The sequence below is a fragment of the Apteryx rowi genome, unplaced genomic scaffold (assembly GCF_003343035.1).
Source record: "Apteryx rowi isolate R43461 unplaced genomic scaffold, aptRow1 scaffold_3, whole genome shotgun sequence".
NCBI classification, from domain to species: Eukaryota; Metazoa; Chordata; class Aves; order Apterygiformes; family Apterygidae; genus Apteryx; species Apteryx rowi.
This window is the reverse complement of record NW_020449418.1, coordinates 7,627,432-7,645,272: the sequence shown is the minus strand read 5'-3', so window position 1 is coordinate 7,645,272 and position 17,841 is coordinate 7,627,432. Positions and strand designations below refer to the sequence as shown.

Genomic DNA, 17,841 nt, shown 5'->3' with positions numbered 1-17,841 from the left:
GTAAATGCTCTGTGTTGAAAGCTTTGGCTGTTGCTCAGGATAGGATCCTGGTATACTCTCCGCATCCTGGTATGTGTCGCAGAGCGTTAGTGGAGGTAAGAAGAAAAACTACTGTTCCTGTTTAATAAGAAGGGAAGCTGGGACAAGGAGACCTAAATGTCTCTTTCAAGGTTTTATAGGAAGTGTGTGTTAATGGGTAACTGCCTGACAGGCTGCTAAGCGGCATTGCCCTATCTGTTCTACTTGGTCCCTCTGGATGGGTGTGCTYCTGGGTGAAATAACTCCCAAGCAGAGCTGTATTCAGATGGAAAGAGCACTGTCTGGGATGCTGCTTGCCTCCTGTGAGCAAGGTCTGGATGCTGCTTTGGCTGGCATTTAACAGGGCTGTTCCTCTCTGTTCTGCAGAGCCTCTTTGGGAGCATGCCTTCTTGCTGCTTCCCTGGCAGCAAGAGGACAGACCTCCCCTGACCTTGAGAACAAATTCCTGAAGGCCAGAAAGGAATTAAGGCTGTTTTTCCTGGAACTAATGTGAGATCTTGCCCACCCAATGCTCCCTACAGCATAGGCTCTAGGGACGTTCGCCTTTTATTTTTTATCATTGCTTTTGTGGGTTGCCTTGTTTGCGTGAACGAGACTCTTGGAGGGTGGAAGGGAATCCCTACCAGCCTTTTAAAGGGGCTCTAAGTGTCTAAGCTATTGAGGGCTCTGCTGAGTGTTGATTAGGGCTAAGCCCTGAAGAGCTGCTAATGTACATTCCTGTGTGATAGGCACCAGATAGTGTGCTCTGAGCAATATTTTTAACCTGTAGGAGATAGGGATGCCTTAAAAGAGTTAAGCTTTTCTGCTGCTTTTGCTGACACTAGGTGCTAAATTCCCCGCTGACAAGAATAGCCTGCAATCCTGGGCATTATCAACAAACAAACAAATAGGGCACTCCCAGCTTTGAAGTCTTGAAGTGAAACACTGGGGGTAGGTTACAGAGGACTGGGGTGCTCAGGTCCTATGAGCCAAGAATGGGGGCAAGGCTGGATAAGTGAGGGCCACGAGCAGAGGCCCCAGGGAGAAGCTGGGGGGCTTTGTAAGGACCCAGAATCAAAGGTGATGGGGAGGGTGAACTGGTGGAAGGGGATGTGTGCCCTGATGGGGGAGGGAAGGGGGTTTTCTCACATTGTCAGTGGGCAAGAAGGGCCTCTCTGAAAATAGCCTGGGGTATGCTTAAGAAACCTGGTCCAAAGGGGATGGCTTTACACAAACCCCTTTCACAGGACACTGAACAATTAATTTTATAGATAATATGAATGGAAGATATTTCCAGGCATGGTGCAAAGCCTTCCAGACCTCTTTGAGAACAGCAGAGATTTGAACAAAGCCTGGTGCTTGTTCCTTTAACTACAGAAGATGAGAAATCTCTACGCTGCCCCAGAGGCATGTGGTGTATTGGGGTGCTCTCTCTGTTCCCTGTGGTCAAGTGGGATGGAAGGTCATAGTCATAAGCTGAGTCTGTGCAACTTTAAGTGCTTCTTTCTGCCTGTGATTGAAGGTTCTGCTTCTCAAAAATAAGTAGTGGGAATTCGGTCAGAGGATCTCTCGGAAAGGGAAGCATGGCAGTTGCGGCAGCTCATTAGCTGTGTGCYTCCTACCTTCTTTTGCACCTTCTGGGTGACCTGGCATAACATGCATCTCTCTCTCTAGGTTTGGTCCCTGTCCGCGGGCAGAGTTGGGCAGTGTCTACACACAGTGCAGACAGAGGATCGAGTGTGGTCCATTGCTATCAGCCCATTATTAAGGTAACTGATATCTCTTTATTCCCAATTTCCAATAGAGAGAAGTAAGGAGTTGGATAGGATATGTATCTGCAAATCTCTCTGAGGCGCTACTGTGACACTTCAAGGAATTGATCTAGGTGGAGGCTGACCAAGTGCTTGTGCCTTCAGCAGGAGCTCTGGAAAGATCATGTGTTCTCCGTTCCCCAGTACAGCAGAGTGGTCCCTTCATAAACAGGCTGTGAAAATGGCCACAGCATTCCTGTTACTGCTTCAGGTGGCATCTGCTTGTTTTCCCCTGGATAGCCAGCTCTCTACCCTACTCTGTCTTGCTAGTTAGGAGCAATGAGCCAGATCGTCTTGAGGTCTTCTGCACTGAAAAGATGCCAACTTATACTGAACTCTCTGGCAGAAGAGATACCAAGCAGAAAAATCCCTGCTGTTTGGTTTGGGAGGCTAGCCTGGACCCGTGTGCAGTGGTGAAAGGTCAGTTTTCTTTGAAACTGAGCATGCTGAATTGAGGAAGGTGGGAGTGGAGTTCAGGGATATGGTTTCCCAGGCTCTTCTGCCTGTAGCCTTGTGCTGCTAATACAGATGTGATGCTACAACTACAGCTTCAGCATGGGAGGTATGGGTGATACCTATACAAGTGTCTTCCAAGCAGTTTACCAAAGTGCTCTAGTTCATGAGAAAGCGAAAATTTGAGACATTTGAATTCTTACTCTTAAAATCTTACACTGGCCAGCAATGATCTGTCTCTTTGGTGCAGTTTTAACCTGGTCCTCTGCAAGAGAGATTCCTCCTTAGCCTTCCTCAAGGGAAGGAGGAAGAAGAGCCATTGTTGCTGTTCATGTCATATCTGCAACTAGTGAATTTTAGGCTTGTGCAATACCAAAATATTTCCCATAATTTTGTGCTTGTTAGATTTCTGAGCTTGTTTTGAAGCGGCAGAAACCTAGTGGTTTGGAGCTAATGGCATTATCAGGGAAATGACCCTCTGGGCCTGCTCTGTTTGCTGTTCCTCTGCCCTGCTGCTCCCAGTGTTTGAGACAGATAGTGTTTTTGAAGTAGTGCCACGTGTGTTAGTGCTGCTGCAGGATGTTAGATAGAAGCCCTTTGCTGTCTTCTGCTCTGCTAGGGCCCCTTTTCCAGTAGACTGGCCCTGGATCTAGTGCCATGGCTGGGAAGAGCCCAGCAGCATGCTGCTTCCTACTCCTAAGTGATGACCTACTGAGGTGGCCTCTTGTCAGGACAGCGTTCCYCTCCCTGGCGTGCACACTTGTGCACGCTCTCTGTCACAATATTTACCCACTGTCTTCCCCCCCCACCCCTTTCCTCCCTGCAGGGTGATAAATGGGAGGCTGTGGAACAGCTACCCCATGAACAAGTGGGCTTAAATTGTGCACTATCATTTTCTTTTGAGGCTGCAGACTGTACCAGCCTCCCCCACTAGCCCTACTCCCCCGCCCCCACTGATATTTTTTGGGGGGTGGAGAATTAGAGCCAATTAGCCACGTCATTAATTCTTCAATTTGACGGCTGATATAACAGGGCCTGAAACACGCTACTGACCTCGTATAATGGGAACCCTGCTCCTTAACATATTGACGATGGGAGAAGTTAATTAAAATTCCACAGAGAGAAGGTGTCGGCTAACCTATAAACCTGTCGCTTCTCAGAACAAATCGCAGCCATCCTAGAAGAGAGAGAGGATCAGAGCAGGAGGGCATGTGGTGGGGGAGGGCYAGGGCAAGGGGCAGGGGAGATGAATTTTTCACTAATAGGTTTTATTGCTTGCTGTCTAATGAGGGTGGGTATCAAAAAGATAATATCTGGTTTCTAGTAGGGTCTGCTTTGGGGAGCTCTGTGGCCTGTGTTTTACTTGCAAGAGTCCATATTTCACCACTATGCATTCCCTATGCACTTGTGCACGAAGCTTTTCCTCCCTTGCAGTCCCCATCCTTCTGGCCAGAGTTGGGTACATCTGTTCCTCAGAGGGGCTGAGCGTAGCCCGTAACCTCCTCTTTCTCCTAAACATTTGATGTGCCCTCCTGATTCTTCCTTCTCACTTGCTGGTGTAGACTGAGAGCCCTTCCCTAAGGATGGATGGTTCTGCTGGTGTAGGACTGGTGCAGAATCAGGCTTCAACCACTTAAGTATTCTGGCCCATCACTGCAGAGAAGCCTCCAGCTCTCTCTAATACAGACACGGCTCTGGAACCACTCAAAACAGTTGTGTATGGTGGGGTAGGAGCAGGGAGGACTTMCCCAGCTCTAGCTATTAAAAATTGCCTTGGAGAGGCTGCAGATTCCTGACCTGGAGGTTAGCCAGGACTAAGACTCCCTAGAGTAGTCAGGGCTGTATTYTTGCTGAACCTCAACTGTTAATGGGCAGGGCTGAACCTTTCCTTCTTGCTTTTCAATGGTATCTCCCTCTGTGTCACTGAAGCTTCCTTACGAAGTATCCCATGCACTCCTGACTTGCATGCAACTGGGTTTTCTGCTGTCTCTGCTGTAATCCTGCTCTTCTGGGCTGCTACTTTAATGGACAGTGCCKGCACCCCCAAAAACTAACATCAGTAGGCAGGACTAGTGCCATCCCTAAGAGAAATGTGTATGGAGTTACCATAGCAATGCTTCTAGGAACAGTCATATCAGCTATGGATATTTGTGCTCTTGAACTGCAGCTCTTCTGGCTTTTCTACTTTGAGTTGTCTGCAGTTTCCCCAAAACAGTACAGAGGTCCTCCTGCGGATGCCCTGAGATAGGAAGGAGGCTTTCTTGTTCTTTCTGCAGTGATGCTGAGCTGGCTGAGAGGGTCTGCAAACAGAACATGCCCTTGRGGAGATCAAGTCAGGAGAAAAGGCAGCAGAAAGGTACAGGGAGCACTGGATCTGCTCCTGTTGCTGTGGGGGTGAGTTGTGTTTGGTCCTGTGCGTTACCTTTTTGGCTATGGAAGGGCCTTGTTGAGATGCCATRCAGATGTGCGTTCATTGCCTTGGGGCTCCCTAGCAGTGTCCTGCAGGGCAGTGAGGATGGAGAGGGCACTATGCTCCTCCTGGGTTTTCAGCAGGTCTCCTGCATACCTTTGCTGATCAGTGATGTCACTTGGGATAGCAGGGCCCACATTACCCGTCACTTTGGGAGAAGAGAAGAGTCTGAGAGTATCCTTAAAAAAGGGTGTCTCTGCTTGCTTTGACAACTTTTGCTGGTTTCCAAAGCTGTCCTTCTGCAAAGACTAGTAAAATGCTGTATTTACAGGGAGGCTGCCTACCCTAAACCACGTTTCTTAGCTGCTTGTAATCCCCTTCCCCCCGAGTTCATTTGCCTTTTGAACTCTGCATCATGCAGATGTTAAACTTTCATTTACTGGTGYTTACTGCAGTGACTTATGTGTGCTCAGGGACCAGGGCAAGCCTGAGTGCAGTGGACCAATTCAAATGTGCAAAGTGAGGCAAACCCAGGCTTTTCTGGTGGAATAGTGGCACCTTCATGCTTTGTGACTCCCTGAGGTGGCAGTAGCCAGGGAAGTGAAGTGACCACTGTACATCGTTTAATTTGAGGGATAGGTTTGTGGAGAAAATGGGGTCTAATTACTTGGCATTTATGGCTGCAGAAATATAAGGCTTATGGTATATGTTGTGCTACTGAAATGCCCCTTTATTTAGGGGAAACTTAGTTGCAACGCACTTTTTTTTTTTTTTTTTCCCCCTCTGATCATAGAGAAGCTTGTAAACTGGAGGGAGAGAGAATAAAAGCAGACCTTGATGTTGAATTCATTATTTATCTTGGATTTAGAAATTCTTTGGTGCTGGATTAAAAATGTGTTCAAATTTAAGCCAGCTTCTCTTCCTGGGTCTGGTCATAGATGTTTGCTGTTTAGATTTTAAATATTTATCATGAGAGGTAGTCTTCCTGTGTCRTACTCTGTGTGCTGGCTTTTAACCTAAGAAAAAAGATGGTGGAGGCACACAAATGCTTTTTGTATGTGAACCTGTAGACAGAGAGCTGGGAAGCCTTGGGTGCAAGTTTGGGGAATACCGGACAACTGTAATGTGCCCTATTGTGGCAGAGAGATGCTTTTGGTATGTGAGCCCAAAAGATGTCCCTTTCCAACTGCATCATCTGGCCTACTGGAGTGACGTGACCTCTGCTTGCAAACGTTGCCTTGCTGAAATGCAAGTTTATTACATAGACGAGGAAAGTTTGTACCAAATACTAGCTGTGCTGTGCTGAAAGTTTTAATTTAAAGGAAAATGAGTAGTTCTGTGAGCAGTGGAATTTAAAAAGCCAGGTTTGTTCTGTCTCTTCCCTTTATGCCCAGTGTTGTAGTTGAGACCTGACTCCTGTCTTTTTAGATGCTAATTTGAATCTCTGTTAACTTAGTTGCCACTTTCAGAGAAGACTATGGGGGTGTAATATCTGGGAGACCTCTGCCCCTGCGGACAATTTAGGCAAATTGTAAAACATATGCAAAACTTGCTAGGGGAAGGAAGAAGGAGAGTTATTGACAGGTACCATGACTGTATGGGCCTCTTCCCCCCCGCCCCCCCACTGGGAATAATCCAAATGAATAATTTTGAAGGCTGCTTTTTAATGGCTGTTTGGAAATTTTTTGTGAAAGTGAAACAATCTGATCTTGTAGATTGCATTAAGGCAAAGCAACTCACTTGAGTTGGAGCAAATTTGCAGTAATTTTAACTGTACATTTTGGAGCCATAATGTGCAGCAGTTGAAGTCCATGATAATATTCCCTCCCCTCTCACCCCCCTGTCTTGTTGCTGCACTTCTATCCGCAGACATCCCCTACTGCACATGAAAACGAGCTGTTGGCTGTAGYGGTGTTCTGTTTTGACCTAGCTTTGTACAGTTAACCTCTCTGAGTCTGCTAGGATATGGGAGAAGGCAAAGGGTTTTATTCTGGTTTGTGCATTGCCAGCAAAATAGCAGGCAGCAATAGCTCTGCTGTCCTTTGGGATCTCCGTAGAGCCTGGCTGGTTTGAATAATTGCGAGGAGACTCTGACCTGCAGCTGTTTCTTAAGTAGGGGCAGGAAGAACCCTGCTCGACTGTGAGATCCCAGGGTGGATTTGCAGTGTTAGAGGTGGTGTTAACTACCATCTCTCACTGACTTCAGAGAGTGATCTGGATACAGTTTTCTGGATGTATGTAATAGTCATATCTGACATCTGCTCTCTTTCAACCCTAAGCTGAAGAGCAGGAAATGAGTAGCAGTTTCTCCCCTCTGGAGCTAGAGTGACACCTGTGTCTTATCCATKTGCCCTGACTGTCCCCTTGATGTTGGGAGGCAGAAGTTTGTTTTGCCTTCTTCATTGTGTGATAGTGATTCTCCTATGTCATCTTCCCATGGGTGAACACATGAACCTATGTGTCTTTTCCCTCTTCCCTAGGAACGAACACACATGTGAATGCTGCTATAGGTGCACAAACTGTGCAGCTTTTCTTCAGTCTCCTTCCTTTGCCTGTCATACCTCATGTGACTAATGGAATGCTCCCTCCTTGTCGCTTTTGGGCAAAACTCGAATGTTTATATTTTCTATAACTGTGCGATATACATATATTCTATAGCTATGTGAATTGATTGTGGGCAGGTGGGCTGAGGATTTGGTAGGCAGTAGCTAACTGAATTAGATCCCAAACATCTGTTTCTAATCCAGTGGAGCCATGTTGCATATTGAGGCTCTTTTTTTTTTTTTTTCCCCCCCCTGCAATTTTTTCTCATCTTTCCCCTCACTTGAGGGAAAGTCTGCCTCAGGAAGCTTGGGGGAAGCATCTTTCTTGTGCTGCTTGGTTTGCCCAGGAGAAGCTGTGCCTGTTTAATCGATGTGACAGAAGAAACTTAGTCTAGGAGGGGGCTGGCAGCCTTGTGTCTTGAAGCTTCTATTTCCAGTTCATGATCGTTTTTTCTTCTTTTTAAACTTGTAGGGGGAGAAGGTAACTTCACCAGACCTTGGCTGCTGTTTACCTTTGCTCAGCTGTGCAGTGTGCCTTTGTTTTTCCACCTTTGATCAGTGTCCTGCCGACAGATAATTTAGCAATTGCATCCCAGGGTGGAAGTGTGGAGTTAATGTTAAAATTAGTGTGCCCTTTTTTTTTTCCCCCCTAACTTCTCTGGCTGATGGAGCAGAGAAGGGGAGAGGGGAGGTGAAGGGGGTCATAAATTCTAGACCTGGTGATTCTGTTCCTAGTAGAGAAACCAAAGCCTCTGATGTCTCTTCAGCACTTTCATTAACATTTAAATTAAGGGTTTGTTTTTCAGGCGGCTTCAGAGTCGCTGCCCTTTCATAGCCTGACACATGGAGGCTGTTCATGTTCTCTCGCTCTTTCTCCAGTTTGCAAATCAGTGTACAATAGTAATCATTGCCCTATTTTTTTTTTTCTTTCTGATCTTCTCTGGGGAGGGCAGCAACCTGATAAGCTGTACCAGAGGTTCAAAGAGAAGCAGACACTGACTGCAGAGGTGGATGGGCAGGAGTATGCCAGGTTTCAACTCCTACAATTAGAGTGGTGTCTGTTCCCTCCCCTGCCTTTCAAAGGGCTGCTTTTGGGGACAGGGAGGGACAGAGAGGGATGGACCTTTCTTGCAAGGTGAGAGCCCCAGGTGTGGATGCCTCTAACAAGGCTCAGCTTCTACTGTCAGTCCTCCAAGATGTGGCTGGCGATGTCACTCAGAGGATGGAGCTCTTGCCCTGAGGTAGGAATTTGAGCTGCGGTGTCCTAAGATAGCAGCCTAGCCTCTATAAAGGAGAGTTGTTTCACTCTGAGGACAGCGGGAGGCTCACCCTTAGCCTGCCATTGGCATTTGAAAGGAGGGAGATGGTGGAGGATATTGCCTTGAAGAAAGAACCTTGCCTCCATCTTCTGTGCTACAGCACTGAAGTCAGGTCTGCTCTGGGTGCTGCAGCTAGTTGGCAGTGTCAGTTTTGATCTTGGCTTATGATAACCTAAACCAGGCCAYGTATTGCCACAGCTGAGTAATTTCTGGTATAGGAGCTAGTTAGTTTAACATCTAGAAGAAGGAACTTTCACCTGCTTCAGCAAATTTGTAAGAGCCAAAGAACAAGGAGACAGTTTTAGGAACCCACTAGCTAACTTCTGGGTTAGAATTTAATGGCAACGACTTATGTAAACACATGTGAAAATACAGTCTCTGCCCCAAAGCTCTTCTGTAATCGTCCCCTTTCTATATGCCAACAAGTAGGCAGCACTAGTAGGCTGTTATCTTCTGTAGGCCCTCTGACAGAAGTTGGGGGACTCTGAGTAAAATGGAACTGGTGTCTTTCATGAGCTAAAAGCAGACAAAAGGTGGAGGAAAATGACCCAGCGTATGAGCAAAGTGTTCAGCATAGTGACACTTGCAGTTTTGTTGTCATGACTCCCCCACTGCTCATGTTTTCCTTCCTCCACCTCCCTGAGTTTGCTTGCCTTTCCCTGACAGCTTGATCTGGATAGGCTTTGAAGGGTGCCAACTGGATGAGAGCAGCAAGCTGGCAGTGGGATTGGGAAGGGTATTCCCTGCATGCTGGTAGACGTGATGCATAAGAAAGAATAGCRGAAGTTCCTGTTTCTTCAAGACTGGTCCTGCATGTGTTTAGTGGTGGTGGTGGTCATGCTTTGTAGTATGTGGCTCTTCTGAAGGACTTCATTCAATATCATGTGCTTGTGGAAGCTTCCTGTATAGACTGAACACTGTTTCTGTTATAGGGTGGGGTTTTTTGGGCCTTTTTGTGTGAACTACCACAGACTGCAGTCTGTCAGCTCCTGTGTCACTGCTGTTGGGTTGAAGTACTGTGGCTAACTGTTCTGTTACTGAGCATGTGTTGATGTCTCTCAGACAGTGAGTGATACAGTACAGCTTTTCAGGGGCAGATGATCCTGTTGTCCATGCTCCAAGTGCTCTGGAGCTCAGTAGTGGAATGGACTTCTTGGATTTCCATCTGACCCAGACTCTTATGACTTCGTACTAGTCTGATTGCTCTGTCCAGTATCACTGCAGGTGTGTCCTAACTCCTCTCTTGGGAGAGGTTTCTATATAGTCCCAAGAACTATTGCCATCGTTGTCATCTTGGTATCTTCACCCTGTATAATGCAAGGGGGATTCAAGAAGTCTGCTGTGCACCACTAGCATCTATCCTTTCTTCCAGATGCTTCAGCTTTTGGAAGTTCATAGACTCATGTCCAGCCAGCTCTCCCTCTTCAGGGCCYAGTGTCGCATGGTGCTGAACACAGTTTGTGAAACCCAGAGTATGTGAAAACTAGAGCTGTTGGGAATGGGAAGAGGTTTCTTAGTACTTGTCACACAGGGTCCTTAATCGTGACTTCTGAGCTACTTCCAGTGTCGCTCAGTCTGTAACTCTTCATTGAGAAAGACTTTTAATTTAAGCTCTCTGGAGCCTGGATGCCAGTGTGGAGTCCAGCTYGGCTGCCCCAGCAGTACCCAGGGCAAATGTGCTTGGGCACTAACTGGGGTAACTCCTCCTAAATTCTCTTTGGAAGCTCCGCTCTATTTATGGGTGGGGAGGCCAGGGGGATGCCTGCCCTCCCACCTTCCCCCGTGTTGTCTCAAAAGGCCCTGGTGCATCTTTGATTAGGTGTAGGTCAAAAGAATTTCCACATCGTGACCTTAATAACTGGGGTTGATTGGCAGGCGGTCTGCGGAGAGGGAGCAGCCTGTCCCTTTCATCTCCCTTGGTGCCGTGTGGGGACAATGGGCCAGCATATTTTCCTTGTTGTTCCTCATTTGAAAAGGGTCTGGTATCTCTACTAGGTACCTGTGACATGGGGGTCTTGATTGGGGTCTCATAAAGGGCCCTGTCAGTGTGTCCAAAGGCCAGGAATACAAAGGCGAGCAGTGGGTGGGGGTCTCAGCTGACCACTGAAGAAGGGAGGGGAGGGTCTTGGAAGCAGTGGAGGGAGAAGCAACCCCTGATGGGAGACCTTAAAGGGGGGAGGGGGGGAGGAGGCGGCCCATTTTTGTCCCGAACTCATCAAGCACATCTGCAGAATTGTCCCAGCCGCTGCCTCCCAGTTTCAAAAGAAAATGATCGTTTGATAAACCGTCCTGATTCACCACTTTCTCACAAGGGAGGGAGACCCACCTTTGACCTCTATGATTTCACATTGGGCCTAGCTCCCCCCAATCCAATTGCTAGAGAAACTTTGAAATGCATCCCTTGCGTTCCCTCTCCTTCTCCTCTTTCCCTCTACTCTCTCTCTTTCTCTATTTTTTTCTCCCCCTCCTCCTCTTCCCCCACCCCCACCTTCCTTGCTCTCCCGCTTTGTAAAAAATCAGGCGTACCGCTTTGGAGTTTAGGCAAGTAATTAGTAAAATCTTTTCTGCAGCACAATAAAACCACAGCGCTTGGCCCGCATATTCCCACAATTTACATACTCGCGGGCATTCGAGAAAACAGGTGGCATTCCCAGTGCATCGCTGCCTATGAAAATCATTTGGAAGGCAGGGAGGGGAGGGTGCTGGGACCCGCTCGCTCCTGCGAACTATAGGAATGTGCATGAATATATTAAAATGTTTTCACACAATGCTTGCATTTTCCAAGGGGAAGAGGCATCTTCTGGATGAAAGGCGGCTGGCCCAGACGCAGGCCTCTTCTGAACGCTCTTTCCCACTCGGGGTTTGTTCGCATGGACCAGATAGAGAAGGGGCCGGGGGGGAAGGGCAAGGGTGGTATCTCCAAAGAGTAAATCTTTGTGTGCCTCCTACCCACTCCCCATCTGTGGTCCCGGAAAGTCCAGTTGTGAGGGAGTCCTGGCTGTGGAGGGGGGCAAGAGGGGAGAATCATCAGAACTTTCTGCAAAAGCCTTTGGAGGGATTGCAAATATACAGAGGAAATAGCTTGTAATGGAGCATATAGCTCTCTGAGTGACGGGATTCAGCGGCTGCAGCAGGAAATGACTGAGAGGGAGCTGGCTATCTTGGGCAGTATTAGCAAAGTGCCTATTAATAATAGAAAACTTTCTTGCAGTACTTTTCCAGCTCCGTCTTATTGTCCAAGAACAGGCTGATCAGCCCTCAGCCTGTGCAGTGTATTCAGCTGCTCCTTTTCTTTTCCCAGCAGAACAGGTTGTTGCAAGCTGTGCCACAAGTGGAACCTGGGAGTTCCTACTCCATCTCGGTCCTGGTCTGTTTGGTTGCGTTGCCCCCTAAGAAGCTGTTTGGGCCCTTTCAGCTTGTAGGGTGTTGACAACAGATCTGTGGTGAAACCTGCATCTAGAGAGTGTAGACCAGGGACTTCCTTTCTAGTTGCCACGAACTGAAGGAYGGAATTGATGCAAAAGGTGGCAGAAGCTGGACAAAAGCCATGCATGAATGGCTCAGCCTAGGAGCAGTGTGGGCATGTGGGGAGACCCTGAGTTTTAGCTCCAGGGACGCTGTTTTATTTGAGAGTACAGTGCCCATTGCTTCCCAGTTACTGCTGACTCTGGATATGTTTTGTTGCAACTGTAGTCTAGTCTTGAGGCCTTTGAGCAAGGGAAGGGAATCAAGAGACAGGATGCAAAGAGACCTTGTTGGAGAAAACAGAGGTTGGATGAGGGCTAGGTGTGTGTGGTGTGGTGGTTTTTTTTTTTTTTTTTTTTTTTTTTTTTTTTTTTTGTGAAAAGGCAGTTATGTTCTCTCGGGGCATGTGCCGTGGTACCAGCGTGGCGATCTGGATGTCTGTCTCACATGTGCTACAGCCATAGCCTTTGTAAAAAGCTCTTCTGGGCAGGTGTGCAGTCCAGATTAGTTCTCCTGTGAGGATTTACATGCCTGTCCCCAGCAAGCCAGAACCAGGGCAGCCCAAAGTTATGGCTGCTACAAAGAGCTATCCCAAGGCCCACACTGTCTGGCTCAAGCCCCTGCTCTCCTGAAAGAACATATCAAAACATAGGCTCCCAGAACAGGGCATAACCCATCAGAGTGGGGTGGGAAGTGCTTTACAGAGGCTTTCTCCTCAGCTGAGCTGGCTTGCCTTGTATTTCTGTGGCAACTGGGGAGAGGATGCATTTCCCCAGCCCTGCAAGGAGCATAAACCTAAACAAATCTTGAAACCTTTTGCAAAAGGGTGTTCTTGCATGGCAGTTGTTCCTAAAATGGATCTGCAGCAGTAGTAAAGCTCTGTAATGTCTTTTCTCCCAGCTGACCTGGCACTGGTCATAATGGTGTTTGTCATGGTGCAAAGGTCTTTAACTTTTTGTTGGAAACATAACCAACAACCTTATTGGTAAGAGGGCTTAGTTTTTATTTTTAATTATTGTTTTCCTAGTTCTCTGCCCCTCCCCTTCATCTTTCTGCATTTCTTAAAGAGGCAGTGGAGGGAAAAAAGCTTTGTTTTTTGTCTGGGAAGGGGGTTAGGAAGGGCTACATGGCCCCTGCAACCTCTCATAGGGGTGTCTTGTCGGGGCGCGGCATGAAGGGCACAAACAGATCATAACCTTTAAATGAAAATGCGATGGAGGGGAGAGATGAAAGCGGTGAAACAAATTAGATACATCTAGAGGGGGTGCTCAACTGGAGAAAATTAGCATTTCTTCCTAATTGGAGTGCAGGGCATTCCATTACAGGGTTTCATTACAAGGAGGGAAGCACTGGGCCTCTTCAGGGGATTCCCTCCTGCCCCCAGTACTTCTAAAAGTAAAAATATGTTTGGAATAGAACTGGAAAAGGACTGAATTTATTGGAATGAAGGTTTTGGACTGCTGCAGGAAGAAGAATGATAGCAGAACACCAGCTCTCTGTCTCTTAAGAGCAGGAGGTGATGACTGTGTGCATGTGAAGTTGGGTGTTCGTCCTGCTTTTTCTGAAGAAAACTGAAAAATCTAGAGGAAGCTGGAAGTGTTGGCAACTTTCTAGTACTAGTCCTTGCCAAACCAAATTTACAGTCTGTATCCAAAATGCACTGGTTTGTCCAAAGCCTAGGGTTATATATTCTAACTAAGATCAGTGGAATCAGTTCAAGCCTGTCTTAACCTCCATGTCAAGTCCATGATGTGCAGAGCACTTGTTCAAGACATGTCTGTCTGATCCTGCCTCAATTAGAGCTGTTGTATCCAGCAGGAGTTTTGCGATGTCCCTGGGAGGGCGACAGCTAAATTCCAGTGGGAAAGGTCTTATGGCTCCACTAGGGCTTTGTGGTCCAGGTAGCTTGTGCCAACTTGAGAAACGGGGATTCAAGAAGATTCTGTACACATGTACATTTTTATGTATGAATGGGCAGCAGAAATAACTTATGAAGGATCTCTGGATTAGGAACAGGGGTTAACAGTTTCTTTGTTCCAAATAGGAATTGGATTGTTTATCAGTGAGTGCTCACTGGGGAAGGAGGGGAGGCAGGGGAAGGAGGAAAAAAAAAAGAGAGAGGGAGAAGGGTGGGGGGAGAAGGAGATGTGCTTCAGGTATGGCATGCAATGTATCCTGTTCCAGCTCAGGAGAGGGCCTATGTAAGCACAAGGAATGTGGATTGTAGGAAACTGCTGAGGGAGGGGTCCTGTCTGCACAGAAGGTGTTTCCTTGTGGAGTGGGAGGGGTGTTTGCAGCAGCACTGCCCTTCATCCTGGGCAGGGTCTGTTACCTGCATGCCCAGGACAAGGTTCCAGAGGGTATGAGTTTATAGAATTGATAAATATAAATCTCTGACTTCACCTTGCTACTGAATTTTGGCATCTTCTTAGGTTCCCATTGAGCAATGAATCGTGTCTGCCTATGCACAAAAGCTTATAAATCTGTAGACTTTGCGGGACCAGGTCTTGCTTATGTCCATGTCAGACCCTGACAGGGGATGTACTTTGTACTTGTGGGAGCAGACTGTATCGCTGTAAATATAAGTTTGTAAAGTTAGACCATTGGGGTGTTAGGGCTAGAAGTTCTGTGGATGTGTGCTGTCTGCCCATAGCCCTAAGTACAGAAGTATTTGATTCAGCTGTACTGCTTATGATCACTAGTGTACCTCCTTGCTGAAGCACCTGGAGGAGTCAAGCCTGAAGCAGACAAGCTGGAAGCTTGGTGCTATTCAGCTACAGTTGCATTTATAAACCAGTCTTCTTCCTCATGTCCTCATGCACACTCCAGCTAGTGGTTTAGCATCCTCTTTGTTGGAGGTATTTAAGCCTACACACACGAATATGCTCAGGACCAAAACCTTCTGGCCATAGCCTGGTATATCTCAGGCCTTTAGCTAATGCTCTACTTGACAGCTATGGGAGCTTTCTGATAGTGGAATATTGGAGTAAAAATCTGCCTTGGACACGCTTTGAATTTCTAGAGCACAAGTGTGAGGGGCCTCTGTTCCCTCTGCGTGTGGCACAGAGCATAGTGCTGCCCACAGGAATATCTTCAGGCCTGAAAAAGCACCATTAAGAAATGAAAATGTGACTTGGAGATGGGCTTCCCCCATGTTAGTTCTGGCACAAATCAGGATGATGTGTCCCATCCCATTCCCAGTGAGAAGAACCATTTCAGTGCCTCACAAGAGGTGCTCGTGAGGCTGTTTAATATGAGCAAATGCATCAAAAACAGCCTAGCTGTCGATCAGTTTAGCAGACTTCTTTTGAAACAGTTCCGTCCCTATCCCCCCTCTGCTTTGAGGGACCAGAGAGGCTGGAGTTTAGAGCAGAACAAATGACTAAGAGAAGATGGGCAGGCTTCAAGGAAGGCTGGTTCCTCTGAAGAATGGGAAAGTCTCCTCAAAATATGCTGTTGTGAGTCTGGCTGGTGTGCTGGTATTCTTTAAAATGTAGCATCCCAGAGTCTCCCAGCTAAGCTTCAGCATTCCCTGGGTAAGTGGCATCATGCATTTCTGTTGGGAGTGGAGTCGGGTACTGGAAATGTGGACAGAAGTGTATGGCTATGAACATTTCCTTGGCCCCATTGCCTCTGGTCTCCTTGCAGAGCTCTGTGAGACCATTCCAGACTGAAAGGCAGGTTGGGAAGCCTGTCTTCTCTGTGTGGTGTTGTCACTGTGTCCTGCACTGTTCATTATCTAGGATCTATAAGGCCTTTTCTGCCTTCCCTCCCACCTGCAGGAAGTACAACTCTTACAGTTCTCTTGCTATAAAGAGGAGGTGTGGGTTCATGATGCTGCATTCACCATCTCTGCACATGCCTGCCTGTGGGATATACTCATGTACTTGTGCTTTGCAGGCATCCTGACACTTCACAGATGGAGTGCTAATTTGGGGCCAGGTATTAAATCCAGCCTTTAATGTGCATTGCCCTGTCTAATTAGTAAATCCTTGCCCTCTCTCCTTTGAGATTGAGGTACATGTTCCTCTAAATCTAGCCGTCCATCAAAGAGGACTTGAAATGAGGCCCTGCTATGGTTGGTAGACACAGGCAGCTAATGAAGAGAGAGAGTCCATTTCCTTTGAGGAGAGAGATCTGTACCAAGGTGATTGATAGTCCCAGAGATTTATGAATGTGGGGGCTGCACAGGGGATTGCAAACTGGAACCCAACAGCTTGTTTCCTTCAGGGAAAAGAAGTAGTCTGGTGGTCATCTGTGCACCCCCCCCCCAGGGGTGGGGGGGGAAGAAGAAAAGGAGACTAAGAAATTAGCTGATCAGAGGAAGCAATTATAGACTAAGCTGGGCTGAGCAGCAACTACTACTTTTGCTGTGCTTGGTCTTTCCCTCCTGGTGCAGCTGTCTTGTTTTGCACCTGTGCTTTGTGTGGTGACCTGCTTTGCACATCCAGGCAGATTTAATAAGGGATAGGGATGCAGCAGGACTGCCTGATGTAACGGGTTTTCTCTTGCTGCGAGACCCTGATGGTGCTCAGAACTGTATTGTCTTTCTAGCATTAGCGGTAAAGACAGTGATATGAGTCCCTGCTTGCCCAGAAGGAACTGACAGTGATTGCAGCCTCAAAGCTTGGGGAGCAACCGATTCAGTCTAACTTGTCTTGGGACCAAAGGAGCAGTGAATCAACAAGGTCATGTGTGTGCCTGAAGACAAGGTACAGCAGGGGGATGCTTCTCTGTACCAAACAAATGGCTCTATAATTACTTTGTATCTTGTTTTTGTGGTCTTCCCCCATATTTGGTCCCAAGTCAAGCACTCTGCAGAAATTATTGATGTGCTGACATTTGGTTGCCACCATTAGGCCATTCTGGTAAAAGTGGCCTGGAAAGAAATATGGAGAATATGATAGTAGTGGACAAGCTTGAGTGTGGAGGTGCTATTAACCAAATTCTGCAATATCAGAGCTAGGGACACCTGAAAATACTGGAAGATTGGTTTAAAATGGATGAAAGACAGTATTTCTTCACACAGCATGTAGTGAACTTGTAGAACTTGCTGCCCCAGGAGGTTATGGAGGTGGATGGTATCAGCAGTTTAAAAAGGGATTTGGCCAATTCATGGATACCAGGTCCGTAATGATTGGTAGAAGGACTAGGTGGGGGTATGCTCTCTAAAACCCTTAATGTGGCAATTGTGGATACTGTGGCAGTATGAAGAGAAAGACCAGAGAAAGTGGCCAGGCTTGCACTCTCTCCCTAAAAAGCACCTTTTACTAACTGCTGGAGACAGAGCAGTGGGTCAGAGGGGCTGTGGCCTGACCAAGTTGGGCATTTCTTACATTCCTCTGGTCATGCTTTGTCAGTCCAGCATTTGGTCTCCAGCAGTGGTCAGTAGTGGACATTTAGGGAAAAGGGTAAGAAGGCAAGCACAGAGATGTCTCTTCCTGTCTGTTCCTTTCCTGTCTGTTCCTTCCCAGCTTATAATGTTCAGGAGGTTGGGGCTTCCCTGGCTAGAGTTTGCATTTGGACATCCCTTAGACATCCCTTAGACATGGTAAGCTCACTATTTCTTCCCAGTCCAGCCTGTGACCAGATGTGGTGCACAGAGATGCAGCCTAACCTGAACTCATGGTCATGTAACTGGAGCCCTTGCATGCACATGGTAAAGATCTGTGACAGCTTTGACTGAGACACTCCAAACTGCTGCAGAATCAAATACTGACACTTTAATAATGCTCTATTGAGTGAAGAATGCGTGAGCAAACTTGGTTCTGGCACTTCTTCATCTGGGTGCTTGACTGGCCAGGTAAAAATGGTTCTTTTAA

The 17,841-nt window shown here is 47.2% G+C and overlaps 1 protein-coding gene across 3 annotated transcripts in view; it reads left to right on the top strand.

Annotated features, from left to right (window-relative positions):
* FBXW4 (F-box and WD repeat domain containing 4) overlaps positions 1-17,841 on the top strand; it is a 64,390-nt gene that overhangs the window by 15,924 nt on the left and 30,625 nt on the right. For all 3 annotated transcript variants that reach the window (XM_026069539.1, XM_026069538.1, XM_026069537.1), the window contains one exon: positions 1,693-1,787. In XM_026069539.1, coding sequence (XP_025925324.1) covers positions 1,693-1,787 — 95 coding nt within the window. The remainder of the gene's footprint in view (positions 1-1,692; positions 1,788-17,841) is intronic.